Below are 27,468 nucleotides of genomic sequence, written 5' to 3'. Positions count from 1 at the left end.
CACACACACCCACACACACACCACACACACACACACACACCACACACACCACACACACACACAACACACACACACACAACACACACACACACACACACACACACATCACACACACACACACCACCACACACACACACCACACACACCACACACACACACACACCACACACCACACAACACACACACACACACACACACACACCACACACACACACCACACACACACACACACACACACACACACACAACACACACCACACACCACACACACACACACACCACACACACACACAACACACACACACACACACACAACACACACACACACACACACACACACACACCACACACACACACAACACCACACACACACACACACATACAGACCAATACCCAAAAACCAGTTTTTTGGACTCAGGGGACCTTGAAACATATAGAAATTTAGAAATTGGGGTACCTTAATTTTTTTCGGAAAGCAATACTTTCCTTACCTATGGTAATAGGGCAAGGAAAGTAAAATGACTGTTCTGTGTGTAACCATCCAGCAGTGCGGCCTCAGGTTAAAGGCTTACATGCTCTAAAGACATTGTTTCGAATAATTGTGCTGTTTCGGTGTTCAGAGATAATTGATTTTTAGTAATTATTTATTTTGCAGTAGGAAAATTATCCATATAAATAAAATGCCGCATCACGCCTCCTCAGGTGTGCATCCAGCTAAAGTTTGTTATGAGATGCATCAAACTATTTGGCGGTTCGAAGTTCGCCGGGCCAGCTAGTTACTTGATAATACTCCAAGTTGTATAGGGTAAACGTGGTAGATTCACATAATTTTAAAAAAATATATTTTTTGAAAATTTGTAGCTCCGGAACCAAAAATGGTAGAATCCTGCGTGACCACTCAATTTATTGGAAATTTTATTCTCTTTAATTCTGTCAAGAATGATTTTCTTGAGAGACTCAAGGTTTTCGAGATTAAATGGGAAAATTGAAAAAGTCCAAAATTTTGGGGGGTTTCGGGGGTAAAGCCGCCCTCTGGCGTTTCAGCAAATTTCAGATTCGAATTCAGCGCCCCAAAATACATATGGAACCGTCGAGAAAAATTCTTTCGGAGCTGTTTGAAAAACGACCATTTGACTGGACTAATAGCTAAATGCCGAGCTCGGAAACCGGCCCTTAGTGATATGAAGTAGATATATTGTATTGAATTATATTATTTTATTTATGTATTGTTTGACAGGACGGAGTGCTGACAGTGCAATTCGGAGAGCAGCATGGCACCTACGTCATCAACCGTCAGAGTCCCAACCTGCAGATCTGGCTGAGTTCCCCCTCAAGTGGCCCCAAGCGCTATGACTACCTCCCCTCCCGACAGTCCTGGATCTACAAACACGACAACAAGTCGCTGCACCAGTTACTACAGGAAGAGATCACCGAAATAGTTGGTGAGGATGTTGTCAACTTCTATGGTTGTGCGTATTCCGGAAGTGATTCTAGTCAATGATTTTAGAAAATGTTTGGGACTATTTTAGAAATCTCAGTTTAAATTTGATTGTGAGAATTAGCTGACTTGATTGAGCGTACCAGCTGGTTGTCTTAATAGGGTCGCAGGTTTGTCGTGAAAATTGGGTGTATTAATTGGCGATGTAACTAATTAATGTCAGAGCTAGGACCAGGCCATATTAAGCCTTTTTCAATCAGCCAATAGGAGAGCTTCCTGTCCTGCTAAATCTGAAAACACCGCCTGAAAAAACACATAATATTGTCTGGTCCTTATAACCAACTATAACCAATCACATATTCAGAGCCATATTTACAATCAATTTTAACGCTGATCTGAACAATTTGATCTAACCATTCCCGTTTAACCCCACCAGCTGTTCCGTTCCAGTTTTAACTTACAATGTGCAAATGGCAATTAGAGAGGCCAGTTAGAATTGCATCTTTTAAATAAGGTTTCCAATAATGTACCAGCTCTTGGTATGCGATCGCACATATTTGTGATTAGGTTTCTAATCAAATTAATGTGTCTATCTGGTGAAAACTGAGGTATGTTTATCCTCCTGTAGAATATTTCAATCATTTTTTCTAAACAACCTACAAATAAGATTGGATAGCAATTATGGATGAATTATGATTGTTTCATAAGCTATAGGTTTCATGAGGTCTCATATGTTGCAACTCCGCTTATCTTGCACAATGTGATCGATAACATGATGATAACTCGATGCTTATTTTTATTCAACAGAATACATATTTCGCCAACCTTTTAAAAATATGCAGATGAAGCAGATCCCTTAGTGCCCCATTACACAGTCAAATGATCATATTATGATTTGTGAAATCATGGAATAGGTCATAATATCTTCTATCAAATATTTGAAAGTGTAGAAAGGGCGTAATGGGGAATCAAATCCTTGATAAAAGTTTGTCAAATATATGATAGGGAATTTTCCACTATGAAAATTACCATGAGTCTTCAAGTACACTCACAAGCAAAAGTCGATCAAAAGCCAAACCTCATCATTTTAAGATAAAGTTCGAAATTGTAAAAATCTTATTCTTGTGCAACAGAGTCATTAAACAGTGTAATCTATATTTGTTACCATATACCTAAGTAATATTTTATACCCAAAATTGAATGTAATTTATATAATTACTAGAAATTTGGTTTGTTATGTAAATATAAGTATGCTTTAGTAGTAGTCAAAAACAGAAAATATTAGGCTATAAAAATTGTTGAAATCTCCATTAAACCGTTCTAAAAACTTCTGTAGTGTCATATGTACTCTTATAATTGAATAAAGTAAATTCTTACGAATGTATGTGAACCGACATTATTGTCAACATACAGAGAATGACCTCCGATTGGCTAGTTCTCAGCCAATTGGATGACATTTAAGAGTGTCGCGGCGATAAAAATGTCGGTCGACAATCGGTAAGTGTGAAAACGGCCATCAGGATGATTCAACTAAGTTGCAATTTTCAAATTGTATCTTTATGGAGGGTACAATTTACGAATTGTATCTATTTGAAGGGTACAAATTAAGGTGGAGTGACAGATGAAATTCTAAAGAGTGGTTTAATAATGTAGTTTTTTAAAATAAATTTTCTCATGACTATAAATAATATTACATTTTCAAATGTTCTATATTGAGATTCGTTTTAAACTGTCAGCATTTATTGAATGGGAAACATCAATAAATTTTATAAAGAATGCTGACAGTGAAAGTAAATCTCACCATTATAGATGCAATCGATCCATTCCATTCAAACTAATTACTACAAGCATTGATTATATTATTGAATCATTTGAATAAATCTCATTCAATGTCTATAAAATATAACTTTATTTGCCGGTTCACAAAAATGACATAAACTAAAAGAAAATAATTTTAATAATAAATTCACTTTTATATCTTGAAAAAACATTTTCTTTGATATGTACTCGGTAATCGTATTTTCTCTGAAATGATATAATTTATCTAGGCTTAGCCAAAGCCGTCAGCCGAGTTGTCATTCAATGCAAATCTTCCAGCAGGGGATTGGAACTAAGGTGTTTTCAGTTGAGCGGGTTTTTAATAAATAATAGATCAACATAAGCATTAAGCAAAACAATTGAATTTAATTCAAGTTCAACACGTACAAGCTGACTCCTCTCATTATTTCACCATACCTAATAAGTACACTATTAGGCATATAAAAATATACAATGAATAGAATTTTTATTCTATCTCAACTTTGATATGAGACTTCAATCAATTGCACAAATTTGATTAGAAAAGTTGAAATACCGATAAGAAATACATTTATTTTAGCTTTTCAACTTCTTTTTGTATGTTAGCTCTGGCTTGCTCCTCGTATTTCTCCCTGAATTCTTTGGTTGCAAATATATTTGGTATCTGTAGAAAGCTTTGAAGCACCTGGAAAAAATAACATTTTGAAATCAAATATTTTAAATAAATTGAACAGTATTCAGAGATCTTGTAGAATTTTACCATGGTGAAATAAAAACACATTAATAAACCCTGGTATTATGAAAATAGAACATTTCTAGTAGAAAACACAAAATAATGTGTTTTTATTTTAAATTTTCGTAGTTGCAACAATATTAACATAAGCATTATAGAGTTAATCCTTTGCATATTAATCTGTGTCATACTAACTTCTCCCATGCGGTTATGATGAGAATAAATATGAGATCCAGATATTGAAATCAAATTTCAAAACAAAATTCTTTTAAAACAAATAAAATCAATATCTTCTATAATAGTAAGTTTAATTTTGTGGTAGTTATCCACATTAGATAAAAATATTAGGAACAGTCACAACCACATGTTCATTAAATTAACAAATTCTCGGTTTCAGTTTTTACTGGTAGCCTGAACCATCTATCAATCTTTGGTAAACTGTTTTATGAAAAAAAAATTGAAACAGTAAAATAATCAGGTAGCTTATTTGTCCACTAAACCCTTTGAAACAGTTCAAAAAAAATTGATACTGGTGTAGAAAACTGGAATTTCGATTCTCAATAAGTTTGTGATTGTATGTGAGTATTTTTATTCAATACAGTACATAGTTCAGTACCGTAGTTCCGAATTACCGTATGACTTCTGCTAAGGGGCCCATTGCAGTACCAAATTACCGTATGACTTCTGCTAAGGGGCCCATTGTAGTACCGAATTAACATATATGACTTCTGCTAACGGACCCATTGCAGTACCGAATTACTATATGACTTCTGCTAAGGGGGCCATTGTAGTAGCGAATTACCATACGACTCCTGCTAAGGGTCTCATTGCAGTACCGAATTACCGTATGACTTCTGCTAAGGGGCCCATTGCAGTACCGAATTACCGTATGACTTCTGCTAAGGGGCCCATTGTAGTACCGAATTACCATATGACTTCTGCTAAGGGGCCCATTGTAGTACCGAATTACCATATGACTTCTGCTAAGGGGCCCATTGCAGTACTGAATCACCATATGACTTCTGCTAAGGAGCCAATTGTAGTACCGAATTACCATATGACTTCTGCTAAGGGGCCAATTGTAGTAACGAATTACCATACGACTTCTGCTAAGGGGCCAATTGTAGTACCGAATACCGTATGACTTCTGCTAAGGGGCCCATTGTAGTACCGAATTAACATATATGACTTCTGCTAAGGGGCCCATTGTAGTACCGAATTACCATATGACTTCTGCTAAGGGACCAATTGTAGTACCGAATTACCATATGACTTCTGCTAAGGGGCCAATTGTAGTACCGAATTACCATACGACTTCTGCTAAGGGGCCCATTGTAGTACCGAATACCGTATGACTTCTGCTAAGGGGCCCATTGTAGTACCAATTATCGTATGACTCCTGCTAAGGGGCCCATTGCAGTACCGAATTAACATATATGTCTTCTGCTAAGGGGCCCATTGCAGTACCGAATTACCATATGACTTCTGCTAAGGGGCCCATTGCAGTACCGAATCACCATATGACTTCTGCTAAGGGGCCAATTGTAGTACCGAATTACCGTATGACTTCTGCTAAGGGGCCAATTGTAGTACCGAATTACCATACGACTTCTGCTAAGGGGCCAATTGTAGTACCGAATACCGTATGACTTCTGCTAAGGGGCCCATTGTAGTACCGAATTACCATATGACTTCTGCTAAGGGGCCCATTGTAGTACCGAATTACCATATGACTTCTGCTAAGGGACAAATTGTAGTACCGAATCACCATATGACTTCTGCTAAGGGGCCCATTGTAGTACCAAATTACCATATGACTTCTGCTAAGGGGCCAATTGTAGTACCGAATTACCATACGACTTTTGCTAAGGGGCCCATTGCAATACCGAATTACCGTATGACTTCTGCTAAGGGGCCCATTGCAATACCGAATTACCGTATGACTTCTGCTAAGAGGCCCATTGTAGCCTACTTGCAAATATTTTATAATAGATCTTTGATGATGTAATAATGTTATAACTTATTCGATAGTCCAATACTACTGATTGAGGGTTTTCAAAGATATTTTATAAAATACTAGCCGTCAGGCTCGCTTCGCTTGCCATATCCGTCTAGCCAGGGGACTCCGCCCCCTGGACCCCCGACTGGATCGTCCAAAAATGAGATCAGCTGGCTCGCTTTGCTCGCCTACATAATGTGAACATTTTCTGTCTATTACTTGATGAAAGAACTGAGAAAACGCAAAAAACCGCTAATTTTAGGCGTATCTTTAGCGTTATTTGATATTCCTTCTAACACAACATTATTACACCCCAGCTGAGCTTCTGTAGTAAATTTGAACATTTTCTGTTCATTTATTCTAGATAAAGCTGAGAAAACGCAAAAAAACGCAGATTTTGGGCGTATCTTTGGCGTTATTTCAAATTCCTTCTAACACAACATTATTACACTTTAGCTGAGCTTCTGTACTAAATTTGAACATTCTCTGTTCATTTGTTTTCGATAAAGCTGAGAAAACGCTAAAAAACACTGGAAAACGCAGATTTTGGACATATCTTTAGAAATTTTTCCAAATCCGTTCTTAGTGCGCCTCTAAAGGGCCAACTGAAGATACCTACCAAATTTGAACGTTTTTGGTTCGGTAGAATTTTAGTTCTGCGAGTGAGTCAGTCAGTCAGTCAGTCAGTCAGTGAGTGAGTGCCATTTCGATTTTATACAGGGTGATTCATAATTATGGTAAAATAATTTAATACGTGATAGTAGAGGTAAAAATAGGAAAAAAAGTTCCTTTAAACATATATCCATAGATGCTTCATTAGCGAGCTATACAGGGTGAAAGATTTCGCCCGGAATTCAGTTCCTCTGGTGCTGAATTGTTTGGGGACTAGTTTTTGAAAAACTTATGCTGGATTCATATGGAAAAATATCTGAAAAATTGAATAAAACTAGTCTGGAATCTGTAGTGTGAGTAGTTTTTGAGAAAAAAGTTGAAATATGCAAAAAATTCAAGTAGAAAAACACAGACTTCTACGTTTCATGCCCAATAACTTTCTTTAATGACCAGTAAACAAATCATTTTTTTGCAATAAAAGTTGTAGGCCAGGGAGTTGAGAAAGAGGAAGAACTTCATTCAGGAGTCTGAATGCTATTCCGAATCTTAATTATACATTTTATCACCTCCTCCTATGTATAATGTTTAATAAATAAGTTGTTGGTGTGATTGATAACTCATTATACTCTATATGTATTCTGTATCATAATGTCGTACTAATGAAATGATCTTCCAATCAATATTAGTAGAGATAAATGGTTAGTTGCATGAAAATCCAATCTAATTAGAATGCCGTCAAATATTTTAGCTCACTGTTGAACAAAAAAACAAACTGTAAGTTAGGCCTACTGTAGCCGCGCTGTGTTTTTTGTTTAACCTATTAACCAGTTATTTATAACCATTTCACTTTGCTTTTGTGTTAACTTTTTAAAAACTGGCAGGTAATTTTAGACATTATTCATACTCCGAATTAGCTGACATGCATTTAATGTATGGAATGGGACACTACTGTAATAGTACTGAAGCAAGACGTTTGTATCAAGAGAACTTTCCTAACCGAGTATGTCCAAGTTCAAGGTTTTTTGCCACTATTCATCAACGTCTGTCTGAGACAGATTCTTTGATATCCAAAGAGCACATTTATGCAGGCAGACCCCGATCTACTAAGACTGTTGAGTTAGAAGAACAAGTTCTTAATGAAATTTATGAACATCCCGAGAAGAACACAAGAAAATTGTCAGTGCAGTTTAATGTCAATCAATCTATTATTTGCAGGATACCAAAAGAGCAACAATTACATCCATACCACCTCCAGAAAGTTCATACTCTATTGCCACGAAACTGTATTCCCCGTGCTGGTATTTGCCGATGGTTTTTAGTAAAACTTGTTTACCCAAACTTTTTAACAACCGTTTTATTTACCGACGAGGCACACTTTACAAGAACAGCTATCGTTAACGTCCACAAATAACATATTTGGGCATCTGAGAATCCTCATGCCATCAATCCCAATCTTCCACAACATCAGTTTTCAGTAAACATTTGGGCAGGAATCATAGGAGATCATCTACTTCTGTTCGAGCTTCCTCCCAGGCTTAATGACATAATCTACTAGTCTTTTGGTATAAGTTTAATGTCATTTAGATATGCTACTTTCATAAAAAAAACTTTTCATAAAAAACGGAATATTTTATTTGCAATCAGCTACAACTTATCAGTTATTAGTTCTCTCCTCATAAAACAGCAAATTTTTGTGGTGTAATGTACTACATAAGAATACATTTCATCCAACTTTTATTCAAATTTAGTTTATACAGATTACATCATTCTTTTCAGAATTAAATTCTCTACAATTTTTATTGTGAAAAATTATTTGTTTACTGGTCATTAAAGAAAGTTATTGGGCATCAAACGTAGAAGTCTATGTTTTTCTACTTAGATTTTTTGCATATTTCAACTTTTTTCTCAAAAACTACTCGCACTACAGCTTCCAGACTAGTTTTATTCAATTTTCCAGATATTTTTCCATATGAATCCAGCATAAGTTTTTCAAAAACTAGTCCCCAAACAATTCAGCATCGGTGTATTTCACCAGAGGAACTGAATTCCGGGCGAAATCTTTCACTCTGTATAGCTCGCTAATTAAGCGTTTATGGATATATGTTTATAAGAACTTTTTTTCTTATTTTTACCTCTAATATCACGTATTAAATTATTTTACCATAATTATGAATCACCCTGTATATAGATTTGATGATAGTGAGATTTTTATTATTCAATATTAAACTCTCATATTTATTACATTTTATTGTCATTTCTTGCTTCTATTTGTTTTATTATCTCTGCATATTTTGTATTGTTTTTTTTTTTTTTTGCTAACGATGTGGTTAAGTGGTAGAGTGGACATTATTGTCCAAACTTCGCCACGTCAACAAATAAAGAAGTGATTCTATTCTATTTTAAAATAGCACTGACCTTGAGTCTAAGGCCCTTGTACATTGGTTCAGGCAGGAAGTCGTACTCGGCCTGTATGTTGGTGGCATACTCGGTGGCATAGTACTCGCTGTCGCCGCCCAAAACGGCCATGTCAAGGTCGAGGAAGTAGTGGCCGTCCTCCGCCCCAAACACCCCTCCCGTCTTGTGCTCGTCGGTGCTGTGCGTGTCAACCGACTCCAGCAAACTCACCACTGACTTGTACAGCTCGCTCTCCTATCACACACAATTACACATTAGAACACATAATTTTCACTAATTGATCAGTTGCTACCTGACACCAGATCTGAGCCAGCCAGGTCACTCGATATAATTAATATTATTATTTCACTACTCGTATATGCCTAGTGAGATCCACGTTATAAAGTCAGTGGGAATAAACATAATTATTAGAACACATTTTCACTATAGTGACATTAATGTGCAAAATTAAACTTTATTCCATTTGAATATTTAAACCCCATAAAATTTATACAGACCACTTTTGGGATTATTTTTAATCCAACCAGAACATCTTTGGTCCACTCGCGCCTGGATTGACTCAGAATTGAATTTTTTTATTAATTTTGTTAGATGGCTAACCTAACAAAATTTTTGAGTTATGTCTACAACAAGTTACGTTTTGTTGGTGCAAGTCAGACAAGTTTGTTCATCAATCAACATATTGTTGTTTGTTTCAATTGAAGATAACTTAGGCTTATCTTCATTTCAAGATAGCTGTTCTATCAGCAATATTGTGCTAGTTTCTGTCTCAATCGAATTTATTGACATCGCTTTGGGAAATATTTTTGTAAAGTGTGTTGTAGTGTATCTCTTTTCAAATGTCTGACAAAGAGAAAGTTGAAAAGTCCTTACGCATTAACATAGCTAAATTAGAACAATTATTCCAAAGAATTCAGAGAGCTCATGACTTAATAAAAAAATTGTCTGATAAGAAATTTCTAAACAATTTAGAGCATTGGCTAGTTTGATTCCAGCTACTGTTGAACCGTACTCCCAGGTTGAAAGTACTGTTATTGAATTAGAAGTTGAGTTGAACCCGGATTATGATATTAAATTCTATGATTCATATTTAGAGTTGGTAGCTGTTATTAATTTAGCATTGGAAAATCTTAATAAAAAAGAATTAGATGGTGCTAAAGCAGAACTGACAACGTCTAGCAGTCAACATGATCATAGTAATATGTTACCCAAGATTGAGATGCCTAGTTTTTCTGGACAGCAATCACAATGGTCATCTTTTTATGAATTGTTTAAGAGTTTGGTGCATGAAAATACAACACTTTCTGACAAACATAAAGTTTAGTACTTAGTTTCTAAACTAAGCGGCGAAGCCAAAAATATCTGTCAAAACTTGACCCCGGTTGCTACGAATTATAAAATCATATGGGAGGCTTTGATAGCTCGGTAAAATGACCCCAGGTCACAAATAAATGCCCATTTGAATGAAATATTTCATTTCAAGGCTCTCAAGTTTGAATCTAAGTCGGGCCTAACTTCTATCCTTGATCGATTTTGTATCAAGGTCTGAGTCTATTGGATGCTACATCAAGGAGAGCATTTGAATCAGCCTATCGTGATAAGGATTTGCCTGATTATAAGGATTTTGTAGGAAGACATTTGAGGTCGTTGTCAGCTGATAAACCTAATTTTGATGGTGGAAAACTGTGAAAAATTCGTCCAATTCTAAGACTTTTACAGTTCAATCATCTGATAAAAATCAAAAATCAAATGACCGTTGTTTGAAATGCAATTCAGGACCACATAAGTTGACTGATTGTCGATCGTTCCTGAAATTATCGCCGTGGGAGCGATTCAGTTTTATGAAGGCTAAATCCTATTGTTTTAGATGTTTGTTGAAAAATCACGCTGTGAGTGATTGTCGTAGCTCATTGAATTGCAATTAGAGGCGAGGCGTCCGGTCATCTCTGGATTCGCCGATGACTGGACAGAAATTGATATGTAATGTGTATATTATTAAATTAAAAATATTGGAAATAAATACAAAAAAGGTGAAGAAACCAAAAGAGAAACATTTTTTGTGAGCGCGCCAAGCTTGAATTAAGTAGACTACTGCATCATCAGTTCCATCCGTTCAATGTAATTCTCAAAAATATGCGATTCCAGTAATGCTATTTAGCATTGGTTCCCACCACTCTTCAATCAGTAACGGTCATAGTCATCGACATAGACATCGCTATTTTCTGCGATTCCACTGTTCCGCGGCAGTGTTGCAAACCATACGACAATTATTATGTTTGCAATTTGTTATTGATAATAATAATTATTATTTCTTCTATGTTTGGTTTTGAAGCATCTAAATTTAAAAATCTACTTTGTGAAAATAATTGAGAACTGAAAATTTAGTGAAGTGAACAACTAGAGAACAACTTACAGGTGAAAAACTAAAGTGAACAACTAAAGACTTAACCTTATCTATGTGTAATCTTATCTAAGACTTGACCTTGACTATGTGTAACCTTATCTAAATTTGGGAGAGGAATAGCACAAGGTTACCTTATTTTTTCTCTCCCTGTCATTTTTTATGATGTAGCCTACTTGTATGAATCAATACAGAAAAAATAATTTCATTTCAATTTTTTAAATTAATTTGAGGGCCAGTTTCCGAGCTTGAGATTTAACCAAGTTCTAGACTTTTCAACTCTATGATTTTGAATAATAAGCTTACCTTATACTAGATGTCATCTTTCTCGATAAATAATCGTTCAAAATGGAACATTATCTTTAAAGTAGGGGAGGGGGTGCAGCTTTCATTCAAACTTTGAACTGAATTGTTCCTGGAGATGACTGAGCCAAAAAGTCACACCTCGCCCCTGATTGCAATCAATGTAATAAACCACACAACTCACTTTTGCATTTTGATTTTAGAAAAAAATAAATCTGAAGCAAGTGGTACAACTGGAAATACTGAAGAACCGATTCTTAGCTGTTGTTCCAGTATGATGAATGGTAATAATCAACCCAAGTAATCTACTGTTTTATTGTCCACTGCTGTAGTCACTGTCGTTCATAGAGGTAAGCATCATTTTATAACAACTTGAGTTTGTCGTCGTTTGGGTTTGCCTGTTAGTCGTTTACAAGCTTCAGCTACTGGCTTTGGGGGTGGTACAACTGTTGTGCGTGGTCATACAGCATTTAATTTTTCATCAAGGACTGAACAAAATAAGTCGTTTTCAGTTCAGTCACTAGTTTTTGATCGTATTGTAGATAAATTGCCCTCAAATAAAGGTGATATTTCTCAATTATCTCACTTGAAAAAATTGAAACTGGCTGATGATAAATTCCACATACCTGCTAATGTTGATGGTATACTGGGAGCTGAAATAATACCTACTTTGTTGAGACCTAGTCAATTTGAAGAAGGAGTGGGTTCAGTTAAAATTATACCTAGCGTCTTGGAAGCTATTCTGATGGGTCGAGCCCCACTTTCAAAAATTTCTTATTCTAATTCTGAAGACAATAATTGTCTACTAGCTTGTGCACCGTTGGATAGTTTGATCCGTCTGTTCTGGGAACTTGAGGAGTGTCCCAAATTGGGGAGTTTGCCCACTCCAAAAGAAATTGATTGTGAAGACAGTTTAAATCCTCAGTTTGCCGTTTGGACTCTGGTCGTTTTGTTGTTGCCTTACCATTTGTAAATTCACCAGATTGTCTTGGTAACTCGTTTTTTATGGCAAAAAAGAGATTGTTGAATTTGTAAAAACGTCTAGCTTGTTCAGAAGATGCCCGAATTTCTTATCATGAAATTATGCTCGATTATTTGCATCAAGGCCACATGTCATTGATAAAAAATCAGAATGATAGACAAGGTTACTATATACCTCATCATGCTATAGTGAAATCTCGTAGCTCTAGCACTCCTGTGAGAATAGTTTTCGATGCTAGCGCAAAAACCAGTAGTGGTTCTTCACTCAATGATATCTTGCATGTTGGTCCAAAATTGCAGACTGATATTTTCATATTACTGGAGAATTTCAGGTTATTTTTCTACACTTTGGTGGCAGATATTTCAAAAATGTATCGAATGATAATGGTTGAAGAGAGTTGTCGGAAATATCAAAGAATAGTATGGAAATTTCGCCAGTTGACCCAATTGAAATCTATGAATTGAATAGTGTAGTGTATGGCATTACCTCTTCGTCTTATTTGGCACTTCAAACTGTTCGTCAGTTGGTACAGGAGGAAGGTAGGAATTTTCCAGTAGCAGAAAAGCATCCCCCGGTTCATATGTACATGGATGACTTAGTTTCTTCTGTTCCATCATTACAAGAAGCTAGTCAGCTTTATAGTCAGTCCAAAGAATTATTTGGAAAGGGTGGTTTTAAATTGACTAAATGGATGTCAAATTCACCCGAATTATTGACTCAATTTTCTGATGATGAAAAATCCTCATTGGGAAAAGACTTTGAAACTGGTAACTCATTGGCTGTTTTGGGTCTTGAGTGGCAACCTAGTGCTGTTATTTTTCGGTTTATTGTACATCAAGAGCAGAAAGAGGTTACTAAACGTTATATACTTTCAATGGTAGCGAGAATATTTGATCCTCTTGGTCTCCTGGCTCCTGTAGTATTGTTTTTGAAATGCCTAATTAAGCGATTATGGAGTTTGAAGTTGGAATGGTATGATGTGGTTCCTATTGAAATTCGGATCTTGTGGGAAAATTAAGAGAAATAATTTGCGCTTCTATCTGAATTGTCAATCCCTAGATATGTTGGATTGTCTCCTGATTCTGTAATCACCCTAATTGATTTCTGTGATGCCTCAGAGGTAGGGTATGGAGCTATCATCTATTTGAGAACTCAAAATGGTGAGTGTCCTCATCAAATTTCATTGCTATGTGGCAAATCAAAGGTGGCGCCATCTCAGACTGTCAGCATCCCTCGTCTGGAACTATGTGCAGCAGTACTTTTGTGTGACCTCCTTAACTCAACCATTTACATTATTCGAGAGCGTTGTGAGATCAATCAAGTGTTGGCTTTTTCCGACTCCATGGTAGTCCTACACTGGATTAGTGCTCCTCCATCTAGGTGGCAGACGTTTGTTGCTAACCGTGTTTCTAAGATTCGATCAAGATTGTTCGGTGGATTGTTGGATGCATGTAGCTGGTGCCGGAAATCCGGCTGATTGTTTGTCCCGGTGCTCAACTCCACAAGCTCTTGTTGATCATAAATTGTGGTGGACAGGACCCACCTGGTTGTCCATGAGTGAAAGTCAGTGGCCCATAAGGTCTGACCTTGAGGTCATAGAAAACCCACCTGAATTAAAACATCATTGCGCTGTAGCCATTGCTCAGATCAAAATGCCTCCTGAGAATGTAATTTATAATTTGATTGATCGTTGCCCCAGTTATCATCGCTTGTTGAATATTATGATAGTCATTTTGAAGGTATTGAAACTGTTATCTCAACCAGGAGAATCAAATTTGGACGTGGCTGAGCTCTACTTGTGTAAAGTTGTTCAAAAAATCCGTTTTTCTTCAGAATTTACTCTATTGAAAAAAGGGAAAATTTGTCCTAATCGTTTTCAACAACTATCTCCATTTGTAGAGAAGGAGAAAATCTGTGTTGGTGGTCGTTTGAATAATGCCCATATGGAATTTGATTTTTGTCATTCTATTATTCTTCCAAAAACTAGTAAGTTTGTCTCGTTGTTGATCGATCACTATCATGTTAGTAATTGTCATGCAGGTTCTCACCTATTGCTGTCATTATCACGACAAAAATTTTGGATATTGGCCGCACGTGAGACTGTTCGTCAGCGTGTACATAAATGTAACACTTGCTTTCATTGTCAACCCAAAAATGTATCCCTAAAATGGGATAACTGTTTCAAACAGTTGGCCCAGTTGTTGAGCTCTGCCGCTTTCCAGGAAACACTTTCATCCCAGTTGGCTGACTATCGTATAGAGTGGAGATTTCTGCCACCTGGGAGCCCCAATTTCGGTGGACTTTAGGAAGCCAACGTAAAATCGGTCAAGTCCCATCTCTTTCATGTCATAGGCAAACAACTCTGCCTATTACCTATGACCTATGAAGAATTAAATACAGTATTAGTTTTATTTATTTGTTGATAATCCTTCAAGTATTGAATATATGGAGTCCATCAAACAATTCTTTCTTCATCAGAATCAGCAAATACTCAGTTCTACATTTTTGATGTAGAATTCAAAGTGCAAAAAATTTCAATTTTCTCCATGTAGGTACCAGTTTGACATTTGTCAAGGGTAATTGACAATAACCAAACCTTTGAAAAAATACATCGCAAGAAATAAGAAAAATATAAACCCCGGCAAAGAAATTTGCAACTTATGGTTGAATTGGGAAGCGTCGACCAATTCCATTTTTTGACATCTGCCTAGTTTCGGCAGATTAGTTCAAATTGAAGCTGTTCTTGATTCAAGGCCGTTGCATCCATTAAGCGCGGATCCTAGCGACCCACAAGCGTTGACACTGGCGCATTTTTTGACTTTGACACCCTTAAAATATTTACCCATGTATGATGTGGAAAATCAGCCAGTCAATCGTTTGACTCGCTATGAATTTGAGTCAAATGGTTCAATCCTTTTGGCGACGATGGAAGCAAAAATACTTGCATGAATTGCAAACTAGAAGGAAGTGGTATAAAGACTCAATACCTCTTACTACTGGTACAGTTGTAGTAGTAGACCAACCCAACTTGCCCCCTTTGCGGTGGTCCATTGGTGTAGTAGTGAAAGTTTTTCCAGGAGCAGATGGAGTAGTTAGAGTGGGTACAGTGCGGTTGTCTACTGGTCAATTGAGACGACCTGTGTCCAAGTTATTGTATCCACTCCCCAATCAGTAGGTTGACAGCAATCTGTCGCCCTCAATAATTGTATATTTCTCTTTGTTTGTTGTTGTTCTTTTGTTTTGTCGGTTTTTTTTCTTCTTCTTCGTCGTTGTATTGAGATATATCCTACCCCACCAATGATTTCACTTCCTACCTTGATATCCTGTCAATTCCGTGGGCTTCTTCCAATACAAATCTCTAGTGATCGCCCCGCTGGAGTGAAGAAAAAAACCCATCTATCCTATTTTTCTCCCATCTCAGTTGTCATCGTCATTTTATTTGGTTTATCTTTTCTGCACATGTGGTTATGTGTGATTTTTTGGCGCTATCCATCTCATAAGGAGGTCTAATGTGATTTATAGCTTGGTGTTGGTCGCCTCAGTGTCATATAGTTCTATTTGTAAAATTTTTATCATTGTCTTATTTTTTGCGTCTCTGAGGACAACCATATCTTCTCAGGGTGGGGGGAATGGATTGTCGTAGTTTTTGAATGTCGCTCAGACGGCTTTCAAATTCACGGCAAAAGCTATACTAACGCCTCTGTCTAGTTATAGCATAAGCTGAAAGGAGTCTGCGCAGTCCGACATCGACAGTTTTAAAAAGGTTGTTGCTTGTCGTTGTAGTAATGAATCCAAATGTTGAGGAAAGATCGTTGTGCGTTCCTTTTAATTTTCTTAATTCATATAACTTTGGAGCAGATTGTTGAAGCTCACATTAGTTTTATTATTTGGTGTTTGTCAGAAGTTTTGTAATTTTCTCTCAAAGTGATACTGTAATTGAATCAGGAAACTTTTTCAATGGTTGTGTTCATAACCAATCATTTTTATTAATTTGTATCTATTGAACCTTCCTTATTAATCCCTATTTCTCTAATAACTGTTCTTTCCATATTCCTATATCCCCAATACACAAATTAGCTTATGATATTATAGGTACTGGCGAAAAACATGGTAAGTCCTTTCTTTTGTTCATTATTGTGCTTAAGTAAACTTGATTCCATTTGAATATTTAAACCCCCCTAAAATTTATACAGTCCACTTTTGGGATTATTTATAATCCAACCAGAACAACTCTCTTTTTGAAAATTATTCTTTCATTTTTAATATTATTATTACAAATTGAATTCACGAACATCAAAGAAAGAATAATATTAATTACTAGTATTAGATCATATAAATATGTATGAATATCACAAATTGAATATATTATTACTACATAATATTATTATTAAAAATTGAATTCACGAACATCAAAGATAAAATTATTGCTGATTCTTGTTTCTATTCTATCTCACATATATTTTATTCAAGAAAATAAATTTTTCATGATTTAATAATATTCTTTCATAACTGAAATAAAATATTATGTCATTTCATTAGATTTATACATAATGTACAAACGATTTGACAGCAGCGCGGAGCTAGAAAAGAATGGAGTTATCTGCTTTGACTAATGACACAATAGAATACAAATGTTAATGAGGTGCTGACTTTAAATTGTAAATCTCACTGTAGTGAATAAATGAATAAATACTTCCTCCACAGTAAGATCGATTAATTAATTGTACAGATCGCTGTATTCAGAGCAACATTGATCATGAATATCATATATAAAGAAAGATAAAAAGAGAAAAAAATAGTAGACGGGGAAGAATAGGGTGGAAGACAAGGGAGAGATAACAAGATGAAGAAAAGGAAAAAATAGAAGGCAAATGATAATAAGAAAAAGAAGAGGGAGGATGTGAAAGTTTTGAATTATGAGAAGGAGCCAGAAGAATCTACATTATCGGTGGAAGAGGAAGAAGAAAGAAAAGAAGAAGTAGAGAAGGAAATGAAAGATGAGGTGGGGGATGAAAAGGAGGAAGAGAAAGGGTAGGTGGGTGATGGCGGAGGAATCGAATCGGGGAGGTAAAGAGGTAAAGGATGAATTAGAAGAGAAATAGGAGGAGGTGCATATCAGTAAGAGAAATCAAGAAAAATTCATATACTGTTTATTTCTGGTATCAAGCAGAACTAGGAGTTGAAGGTTGAGGTGGAAGAAGAAAAGGAAGGAGAAGAAGAGAAATAGATCGAGGATCGTTGTTCTGTAGAAAGAGATTAACAAAAATTATATGAAGAAAGATGGAAAAGGTTAGGAATGCATCAAATTTATCAACTCATAGAGGGTAAATAGCATGTTATTCCACTTTTTTATTTTATTGGAGTTATTATATTTTTTGCTGATATTGAATTTACGGCATCAGCTTAAAATATTACTTCAAATTTAATAAATTATCAGCATTTTTCTTAGTTTATAGGTTACACAGAGGAATGAGTATAACTGGAGCTCCTATTCACCATTTTTCAAGTACCTAACCGTATTTTATGTAGACCTACGAGTAGACAACAAATTTATAGATTATTCCTATAACAGATATTTAAATCATTTCTGCTTTCTCACATTGAAGAATAAATTAATAGAATGAATGTTTATCGTATGCAATAGTAATTGTTAGAGAAATATGTGTAACTAAAAATGTTATATGAAGAGTAGTTCAAAACACATTACCCATGTAGTTATGCTTTAACCAAAGCTTTATGATGGTTAGTGATATTAGCATTGGATCACTTAACAATATTGTACCATTTAACAACTCACCGATTTGATTGCACAATCATTGGCGAAAATATCGAAGTGTTCTAGATTCTTTTTGAAGCAGTCCACCATCTTTGGATCATATTCGAAGCTGTAAAAAATTTCTAGTCTTAATTCGAAGTTGAAAGTCACATACCGTATTATTATGATACACATTTCAGATCTGGAAAAGTCAATTAAATAAATTATACGATTTCAAATGATTATCACAACTTGAAATAGATAAGTGGATACCGGTAATGGAAATATATAACCTTCTAAGTGATTTGAAAAACTGGAATGCATTTATATCATTGATTGACCTCCAACCGAAATAAGAATATAATGTTAAGATGATTTAACTCCTATATGATACATTTTTAAACATAGTATTATACTTTTTATTTGAAAAATAAATACGTTATTATTCTATCAATCAAATTGAATCAATAATTGATTCAGCCAGTAGGTATGAACATACTAATGATAACTTGATACGACCACCTGAATACAGTAGGAGAAACTAAAAGGAGAAAATATATATAGCCAAGGCTATAAATATTATGTATTTATTAGATAAATTCCAGGTGAAAATTTATGCTCAAGAAGTTTCTATCATTTTCTCCTGTAGGAGAGTTTAATAATTTCATAAATTGGAAAAAATTATATTCAAATTTTCACGTCACGATGTAACATCGTATTTTAATACGTATTACGTATTTTAACATCGCTAATTTCTCGTTTTCATTAGCAACTCTATCCTTATTAGTTATCATTCAATCGAGTACAATAATGCATGCATCAAGAAGGACACAACAAAAATCTATTCTTTTCTAATGAATAATAACTTTTAATTTTTTCCTACCAAATTCAACCATTCAATTAATTTTACTAGTAGAGATTATGGTATTTCAGAAATATGAATGAATGTAATTATGGATTAGCACAAAATTCAGCATTTCAACTGATTAATCAGTTGAATTGTAATTACAATTCGTTATCAATAAATGAGTTATTTGTTACCTTATTTCATTATATTCAATTCCAGTGATGTTTCCTCTAAAACAAAATATTTCGGAAAACAAAACAATATACAACTCTGCAAATATAGGTATGTTCAAATAATGCACTTTAATATACCCTACTTGAACTATAAATAATGATGAAGTTCCAAAAAATATGAATATGTTACATTTTTAAGATTTGCCATAAAATATGAAATACGACGGTACATGCATTATTTTGATCATGAATGTAATAATTGAGTTTTTGAGACATGATAGTGGACATAATATCATGTATTAGCTTACCGTACCGTACTATAGACTACTTAATCAGGTTTAGCTTGTAAAATCCAGAGAAAAAATAGAAAGAAAGTAAAATATATAATAATTATTGTAAAGTTGAACGCTTGATCTGGTATTATGAATTGATAAAAAAGAATAATTGGCAAAGATGTAGGTATACATAGGCCTAGCATAATTTTCTTGATTTTATAAGTATAATATTTTCTTAGATATACCTACGTAGGATACTTACTGGTGAAAAAATATAGCTATTCCAACAGCATTCCTATTTTTCAACTTGCATTTGATTGTTTCAAAATTCTCTAATTTAATTGCTAAATAGTTGATGTTATGAAATTTTCTACTTTCTTCACTGTAGGCCTGAACTATTCTAGTCCACCACTCGCTGGTTTTTTCATCAGAAGCTCCAATGTCCTTAGCCAAACCTCGCCATGTTTCCTCTACTGATGCCATGGGAAGCTCAACTTTCGAAAATTACTACAAATAACGATAAATCATTTGAAATCGGACTTGATTGATGCTGTATCACTATAATAATTAGCGATAAATCCACCACAATACACACACAGGTCGCGAGAATTCATCCGAGATGGTTAGACCTTACGGTCAGCCAATCAAGGTATCGGCAATCAATACTTAGGGAAGGCTACGACGCACACGATTGGTTGAAAATTTGCGCGCCAAAACCTTCCAGCGTGCAGCCAGTTTGAATTTCTAAAATCATTATTCTTGCCAAACTTTAATTTTTAAATGAGGGATTTGACTGATGTTCATGTTTATATGAAACAATACAAATACAATACAACACAAACAAACTGAAATATAGATTCTATAACAGCGTTATCACTTAACCACTCTGTACTTTTACAATAATTCTACTAGGTAATGAAATTATAATTACTAGGTTACTCTATATCCGCAGCTCTTAGCGCCATTTGCTTCTTATTTAATTTTTCCTTAGTCTTATCGAATACATAGCGATAAAATCTAATCAGTAAAATCAAAAGTATTACCAGAAGTCTCGACTGGATTTCACCACCATAGGCCTACATCTGAACCATAGGCCACTCTGTATCTAGCACAAGGAAATTTTGCATGAAGAAATTGGTTCTAGACTTCTCTTATGTACCCAAATAATATATGAAAAAATCAGAACTACAATATAAATTGCAAGCACACCCACTTTTCTATTTTTTTTTTTTTTTTTTTAAGATTACGTCCTAAAGACTCCAGTCATGGAGTATAAGACAAGTCATGTTATTACATAATAATTCTAACACTAAGTAGTTCAACCTAGTTTAGGTTTGAAAGGAATTCTTGTACACTATAAAAAGCTCTATCAACTAAATATTTTTTAATTTGTTTTTTGAAAATCTTCAAATCATCATTACTTTTCAAGATTTGAGGTAGCTTGTTATAAAATTTCCTACCAATATAATCTGGTTTTTGTTCAAATAACCTACTATTGTGACCCATTATATGATAATCTGCTCTGTTTCGCGTTTTATACTCATGAACATCTGAATTCTGGATCACACCACTCTTTTTCACATGCATTACAACTTCATATACATACAAAGATGGCACAGTTAATAGACCAAGCTTTTTAAATAAAGGCCTACAAGAGTCTAACCTATTCACTTTCTCTATACATCTGAGTGCCTTCTTTTGAATCTTAAACACTCTGTCCATATTTTGTTGAGATGAATTACCCCATACTAAAATAGCATACCTAATATGAGATAGTATAAGTCCATGGTAAGCAGTTAACAGTAGGTTTTTATCATTCAGCCTAGCAAGCTGCCGCAGGACAAATACCCCAGATGATATCTTATTACATATCCTCTCAATGTAAGGATGCCATGTTAATTTCCTATCCAATAAAATTCCCAAGAATGCTACTTTCTCTTCTTGGTCTAATTCATTTTCCTCTACAAACACATTTATTTCTCTATCCTCTACTGAATTATATTTACTTTTGAATTGTAGGAATTGACATTTCTTACTATTTATTGTTAATTGCCTTTGCTTCAAGAATTGGACAATTGACTGTACTCCAGTAAAAGCATTTATTCTAGACTATCTGATAAATAATTGTTAAAGATAAGCGATGTGTCATCAGCAAACAACAGAGCTCTGTGATCTTTTAACTCTTTTGGTAATTGGTTCACATACAACAGAAACAGTAAGGGACCCAGAATTGAGCCTTGAGGTACTCCAGCCTGGACCTCCAGTTTTTGAGATTTAATTTTTACTATTTCATTCCCATCCACCTTGGTAAGCTCAACACACTGGTTTCTACCTATGAGATATGATTCAAACCATTTTAGTTCTATACCATTCACACCTACAGTTTTTAGTATTTCCAATAATATTCTATGGTTCACACAAGCTTTGGATAAATCAAGAAATATTGCGGCTGCCTTCTCACCTGAATCTATTATATCTATTAGTCTTTCAACAAGGGATACTATTGCAGTCTTAGTAGATTTCCCTTTCTGGAACCCATGCTGTTCATCACATATGAAATTAATTTCTTCCAGGTGCATCAATAACCTATTTAAAACTACTCTTTCAAAAATTTTACTTATTACATTTAGAATACTAATGGGTCTATAATTTTCAACTCTTTCAGAATCACCGCTCTTGAAAATTGGCAAAATTTTTCCTTGTTTCAGATCATCAGGGAAAATACCCTGCTCTAGTGAAGTATTAAGGAGATGCAATAAAGGGTCCATTAATTCATTTTCACATTCTTTTAAAATTTTGCTTGAGACCCCATCCAATCCTACTGTTTTTTTGTTATTCAAATTTTTTATTATTCTTGACAACTCATCTCTTGATAATGGATGAAATTTAAATACCTTTTCAATTGGCTCAGCATTTAATGTAGTTGTATTATAAGTATTAGTGTTCAGTGACTTTTGGAGATTATATGCAACCTGTTGATAATATTTATTGAAAAAGTTACAAATGTCTATACTATCATCCATATAATTTCCATGTTCATCGATTATCCTAGGGACATTAGTAACTGTATCCTTTTGAGCTGCTCTCCTATTTCTATTAATTACCTCCCAAACAGCAGAGTTAAAATTGGTACTAGTTGTTAATATTTCAGCTGTTTTCTTACACTTAGCTTTCCTCACTTCTTTTGCATAGTTTTTCTTTAGACATTTGTATTTGACCTCACTCGGAACATCCCTCACTAATTTAAATTCCTCATAAGCTTCCCTAACAATATTTCTTTGAGTAAGGATATCTTCAGTTATCCATTCATCTACTTTGTTTAATCTACTTTTTACTTTGACTTTTTTTATCGGACAGCATACACTAATGTGAAATCTTAGAGTATCAATGAATTGCTTATATTTGTAATTTAGGTTACAACTGTTATAAACACTACTCCAATTTTCTTGAAGCAGTTCCTGCTTCAAACAATTTATATTTCCTAGCTCATATTGCTGAATTTCTTTCACAATAGTATATTTCGCACCTAGGGCCGAAAATGAGACTTTTCTGGCTCGAAATCGGTTTTCAAGTCCGAGGCCGTAGGCCGAGGACTAGAAAAGATTGAGAGCCGGAAAAACATTTTTGCCCATGGTGAGAACGTTTTTTTCGCCACACAGAAAAATAAACAATATATATATGAGAATATTTGTCTATTATAAGCACTTCCGAAAGCAAAAGTGGAATATCATAGCTCTAGCAAATCTGAGGTAATCTGAATATCAAGAAATTGTCCAAGTATTTTTATTTTTTATTCTGATTTGTCTAAATAACCTAAAAGATTATGTTAAATTATGTAAGAGGTTGAGTTTATACTTTTTATTCTTCCAAATGACAATAAGATGATATTATTATAAATGTTTTAATTATTGAATGATAAACACAAATAATGAAAAGTTTTTGATCAGCTGTTTTAGCACACTTGAAATTTGGCCAATCTGAATGTTAACGGAAGTTTAGGTTAGAAGTTCTATCCTACTCTGAAAATCGAATTATTTGAATAGTTTATAATATATATCTTATCTGTATTTTATTCATCCAAATAAAATGATAGTATATTATTACAGAATACTTTATTGAATTCTAGAAGCATAAAATGATTCCATTTATCCACCATGTTCCGTGATAAACGCTGTACTAGGAGGTTTGAGGTTAGATTCTATTATACTCTGAAAATTGAATTTGAATAGTTTATAATATCTCATTTGTATTTCATTCATCCAAATAAAATGATAGTATCTTATTGCAAAAACTTTATTCAATTCTAGAAGCATTAACTGATTCCGTTTCATAAACTATTTTGTAAACACGTTCACATCAAATCAGAATCAGCTGACTTCAAGGTTATTTTACAGCCCTAGGGCCGTAAAAATTTTACCGGCCTGGTCAGAAAACAATCACTTTCGGCCTCCATATGAGGCACATAAACCAGCTCATTACATCCAAGTGGGGCGAAAAAGTTTTTTTTCTGCTTGGATTCTGGCCCTGCAACTTAACATCTAAAATTTGATAGTTATGATCTGATAGATCTGAGCTACCTAACCTGACATTACAACCTTCTATATTTGTGAGGATATTATCAATAATTGTCTGTGAAGTTCGAGTTACTCTTGTATATTCGTGGACCTTAATTTCTAAATTATTCATATTAATAATATCTCTAATATCCTCTGTCATTTTATCGTGCCTGGCAAAATCGGTATTGAAATCTCCTACTACTATAACATTTGTGAAACGAGCGGTTGTAATTTCCAAAAGTGTATGGAGCAGCTCACAAAATTTTTGCCAGTCTCCATTTGGTGACCTATAGATACCTAACACTACTACCTCAAATCGATCATCAATTTTTAACCTTAGTCCCGTCACCTCTAAATCCATCTCAACAGAAAATCTCTTAACAAAATCCAGTTCATAAGTTTGGGTATGTTTAGCATTGCTAGTGAATATACATACACCACCACTTCTATGAGCTATTCTACAAAATTCTGATCTCAGTGAATAGCCTGGAATCCTAACTTGATTTATTTCCTTTATTTTTAAGCCATGCTCTGTGAAAATAACAATGTCAGGATCCTCCTGTTTAAGAAATACTTCTAATCCTATGATGAATACCTATCATTTATTATCTTATTAAGCTAAGTCTATACTATATACCTACAATGTTACAAAGTTATGTACAAATTTTAAAGCAATAATTAAAAAATTTTCTTTTGTACAAATTGTACAGATTTTATAATATTATTCCTAAATTTCTGAAAAATAGCAAAGCCCCACATTATTATATTTTGCAGGTACATCTTATTCATGTATATCGAAAATATACTGCAATAATAAATTATTGATATCTCGCTATGTTCATCCTAAGTCCTTCTACCTACAACAGTATTATGCACAATAATTATCTCCAATGGCAGTTCTTGATTTATAAGTATTTTCAGGATGCTAATTTTATTTTTTCATTAGTATACAAAAATAATATTGTATTTATCTGAGCTAGTTTATTTATGAAGTTTGTCATTTATAATATTGACATCATAATATTTGACAATTGTTTGAAGAAGTTTCATTAATTTCAAATGGTATATAAAACGAGGTGAATATTTATCTCTGATTTGGGATCTGCTATTGAAATTTTGTTTCTCAAGTCGTCATATACCTCCCATGTTGAGTCACATCTTCTTGCATATCCCTGGAAGTGTCCAATATCGGTGGTGCGTGCCGGCGGTGTGAAAGTGACAATCCCTCGCAGGGTGTAGTTGTTTCCCTTGTAGACCAACTCAGTTCGCACATCTTTTAGACAGCATTTTACCACCTCCATCACTCCAACGTCACCTCCGTCACCCGGAAGGTTCTCCTCACTTCCAATGACCTCTATGAATAGATGAGGTCCACTTCGTGCTCGTCGACTAGTCAATCCAGAACATAGTGGTCCCTTGAAAATTTAAATAATCATCTATACGGTATTATCCACATTCTACTCATATTATCATAATAAAATTCATCCATGCATTGTTAACTTAATACAATTTCTACATTAACTAGTACCAAATTTCTCTGGATTTAATTTGATATTCCTTTCCATCAGTATTTAAAAAATATAGGAAACACAATAAGCTCTCATCTTAAATAATAGAAAGCTGTAAAACGAATTTTGAAAGTACATTATCTGTCAACAATTAATGTTACTTCAAATGGATAAATTGTAGGCAGTTGATGTATAGAATGTGGTAGCTGATATAGTTATAAAATTATGAATTTTATTCCAATCCAAATAAAACGAACAATTGAAATATTAATTCTAAAAAATTACCATGAAATTGAAAAGTGAAAAATTTAGTGTTCCAAAATTAAACAATTTCTCAGCCTCATTTCAGTTTAGCAATTCAATGCCAACTTTGGCCACTAATTCAAGAATAATCTAAATTTCAGATAGCATTAAAGTACTTGTATGATGATTATTATTGTTTGCTTTCAAAGTTCTGAGTAACACAGTATAAACTAATAAGTCCACACTATCACTTTTCCAGAATTCAATGTAATACAAATACCTGTATATGGATATTATTTTGTCAAAAAACATTCAAAAAAATAAGCAATAGATGTGTTTCATTAGGCCTGTAGGAAAATCAGTATGATATCACTAAAATAAATAATAAATTATATAGTTTACTAAAACATGCATGCACTCACTCATATTTATGTCACGCCCTCTCGTACTCTCACACAAAATACCCAAATTAACTTGTCTTTTTTCGTTAGGGCTACTCTTGAATAGAAATGAAATATTGAAATCAGAGTACCATTTCTTTAAAGTTATTGAAGAAGCAGACAATCGAATTCTTTGAATTGAGTGAACAATTCTAAAAAAAGGGTACTTCAATTTTTATTTTTTTCCAACTTAAATGAATTCTACCGATTGGTGGCTGCATTTATACATTCTTAGTACCATTCATACATTTTAAATACTTAAGTGTTGTTCACCAATTGAAAGATTTTTTTTTCATTTTACAAAGATTTAAATATATTACTTGTTTTATGAATGTATAGGATAATCCTAATACGGTAAGTAGACACTTCTACAAATTTCAGTTATCTCAAGTTAATTTTCTAAACAAGTCTTTAGCCCTATGTATATGTAAGATTCTTTTATTAATATATTCGAGATAAATATCTTCATTTATTACTAACCTTTTTGGATATATCTGCATCATATATGAAGGCGTTTGGTGACACGTCGTTCTTATCTGAGGGGAGCTCCAATTCCATCAAACATAGATGCTGATCCTCGATATCTCCATCCTCCAAATATCCGCTCAGCCTCCTGAAGCACTCATCCGCAGCTCTGTCGAATACCACTGATAAAACTGACAGTCTTCTCTCAGTGAATTGGTTCGCACAATACTCTGAGGAGCACATTACCTCCTCAATTACTGATGGAACTGTGCAAATTTTTCTCATCAAATTTGAGCAGTCGCAGCTACAATCTACTCTGTGTACTCCACCAGCTAATATTTCATTTGCGAATGAATTATACAAAATATTAGCCCTTTTTCTATAAGCTAATTTGTTTGCCCCTTTCGTTGCAATATCCTTGGCAACGCCAAAAATTGAGTTTGCAATCTCTATATGAATAACTATCACTCAAGGCTGCAGCAATGACTTGACATGCAGCATCGAAGCTGCATGTATTGGTGAGGCT

General features: G+C 34.4%; 2 protein-coding genes across 4 annotated transcripts; one reads left to right on the top strand and one right to left on the bottom strand.

Moving 5' to 3' along the window:
* Positions 1 to 1,237: 1,237 nt before the first annotated feature.
* On the top strand, positions 1,238 to 1,501 carry LOC120355613 (frataxin homolog, mitochondrial-like; the record flags this gene model as incomplete). Its single annotated transcript, XM_039444201.1, has 1 exon — positions 1,238 to 1,501. A coding segment is annotated over one exon (264 nt), but the record flags the coding sequence as incomplete, so codon positions are not given.
* Positions 1,502 to 3,596: 2,095 nt separating this feature from the next.
* On the bottom strand, positions 3,597 to 27,257 carry LOC111055422. 3 transcript variants are annotated; one of them, XR_005573686.1, is made up of 5 exons: positions 26,958 to 27,257; positions 25,426 to 25,701; positions 18,478 to 18,565; positions 8,995 to 9,228; positions 3,597 to 3,920 (listed from the first exon to the last, which is right to left on the bottom strand). XR_005573686.1 is itself a non-coding variant. In XM_039444200.1 (4 exons), exons 1-4 carry the CDS (start codon positions 25,557 to 25,559, stop codon positions 3,807 to 3,809), a joined length of 570 nt encoding a protein of 189 aa, XP_039300134.1. In that variant the 5' UTR covers positions 25,560 to 25,635; the 3' UTR covers positions 3,597 to 3,806. The 3 variants fall into 3 exon arrangements, 2 of the variants coding, with proteins under 2 accessions (XP_039300134.1, XP_022198320.2); XM_039444200.1 differs by lacking the exon at positions 26,958 to 27,257 and having other exon boundaries at positions 25,426 to 25,635; XM_022342628.2 differs by lacking the exons at positions 25,426 to 25,701; positions 26,958 to 27,257 and adding an exon at positions 19,993 to 20,393.
* Positions 27,258 to 27,468: the final 211 nt, after the last annotated feature.

The sequence above is a fragment of the Nilaparvata lugens genome, unplaced genomic scaffold (assembly GCF_014356525.2).
Source record: "Nilaparvata lugens isolate BPH unplaced genomic scaffold, ASM1435652v1 scaffold3540, whole genome shotgun sequence".
Taxonomy (NCBI): domain Eukaryota; kingdom Metazoa; phylum Arthropoda; class Insecta; order Hemiptera; family Delphacidae; genus Nilaparvata; species Nilaparvata lugens.
Note: the sequence above shows the minus strand (reverse complement) of the source record. Positions and strands in the feature narration are given on the sequence as shown.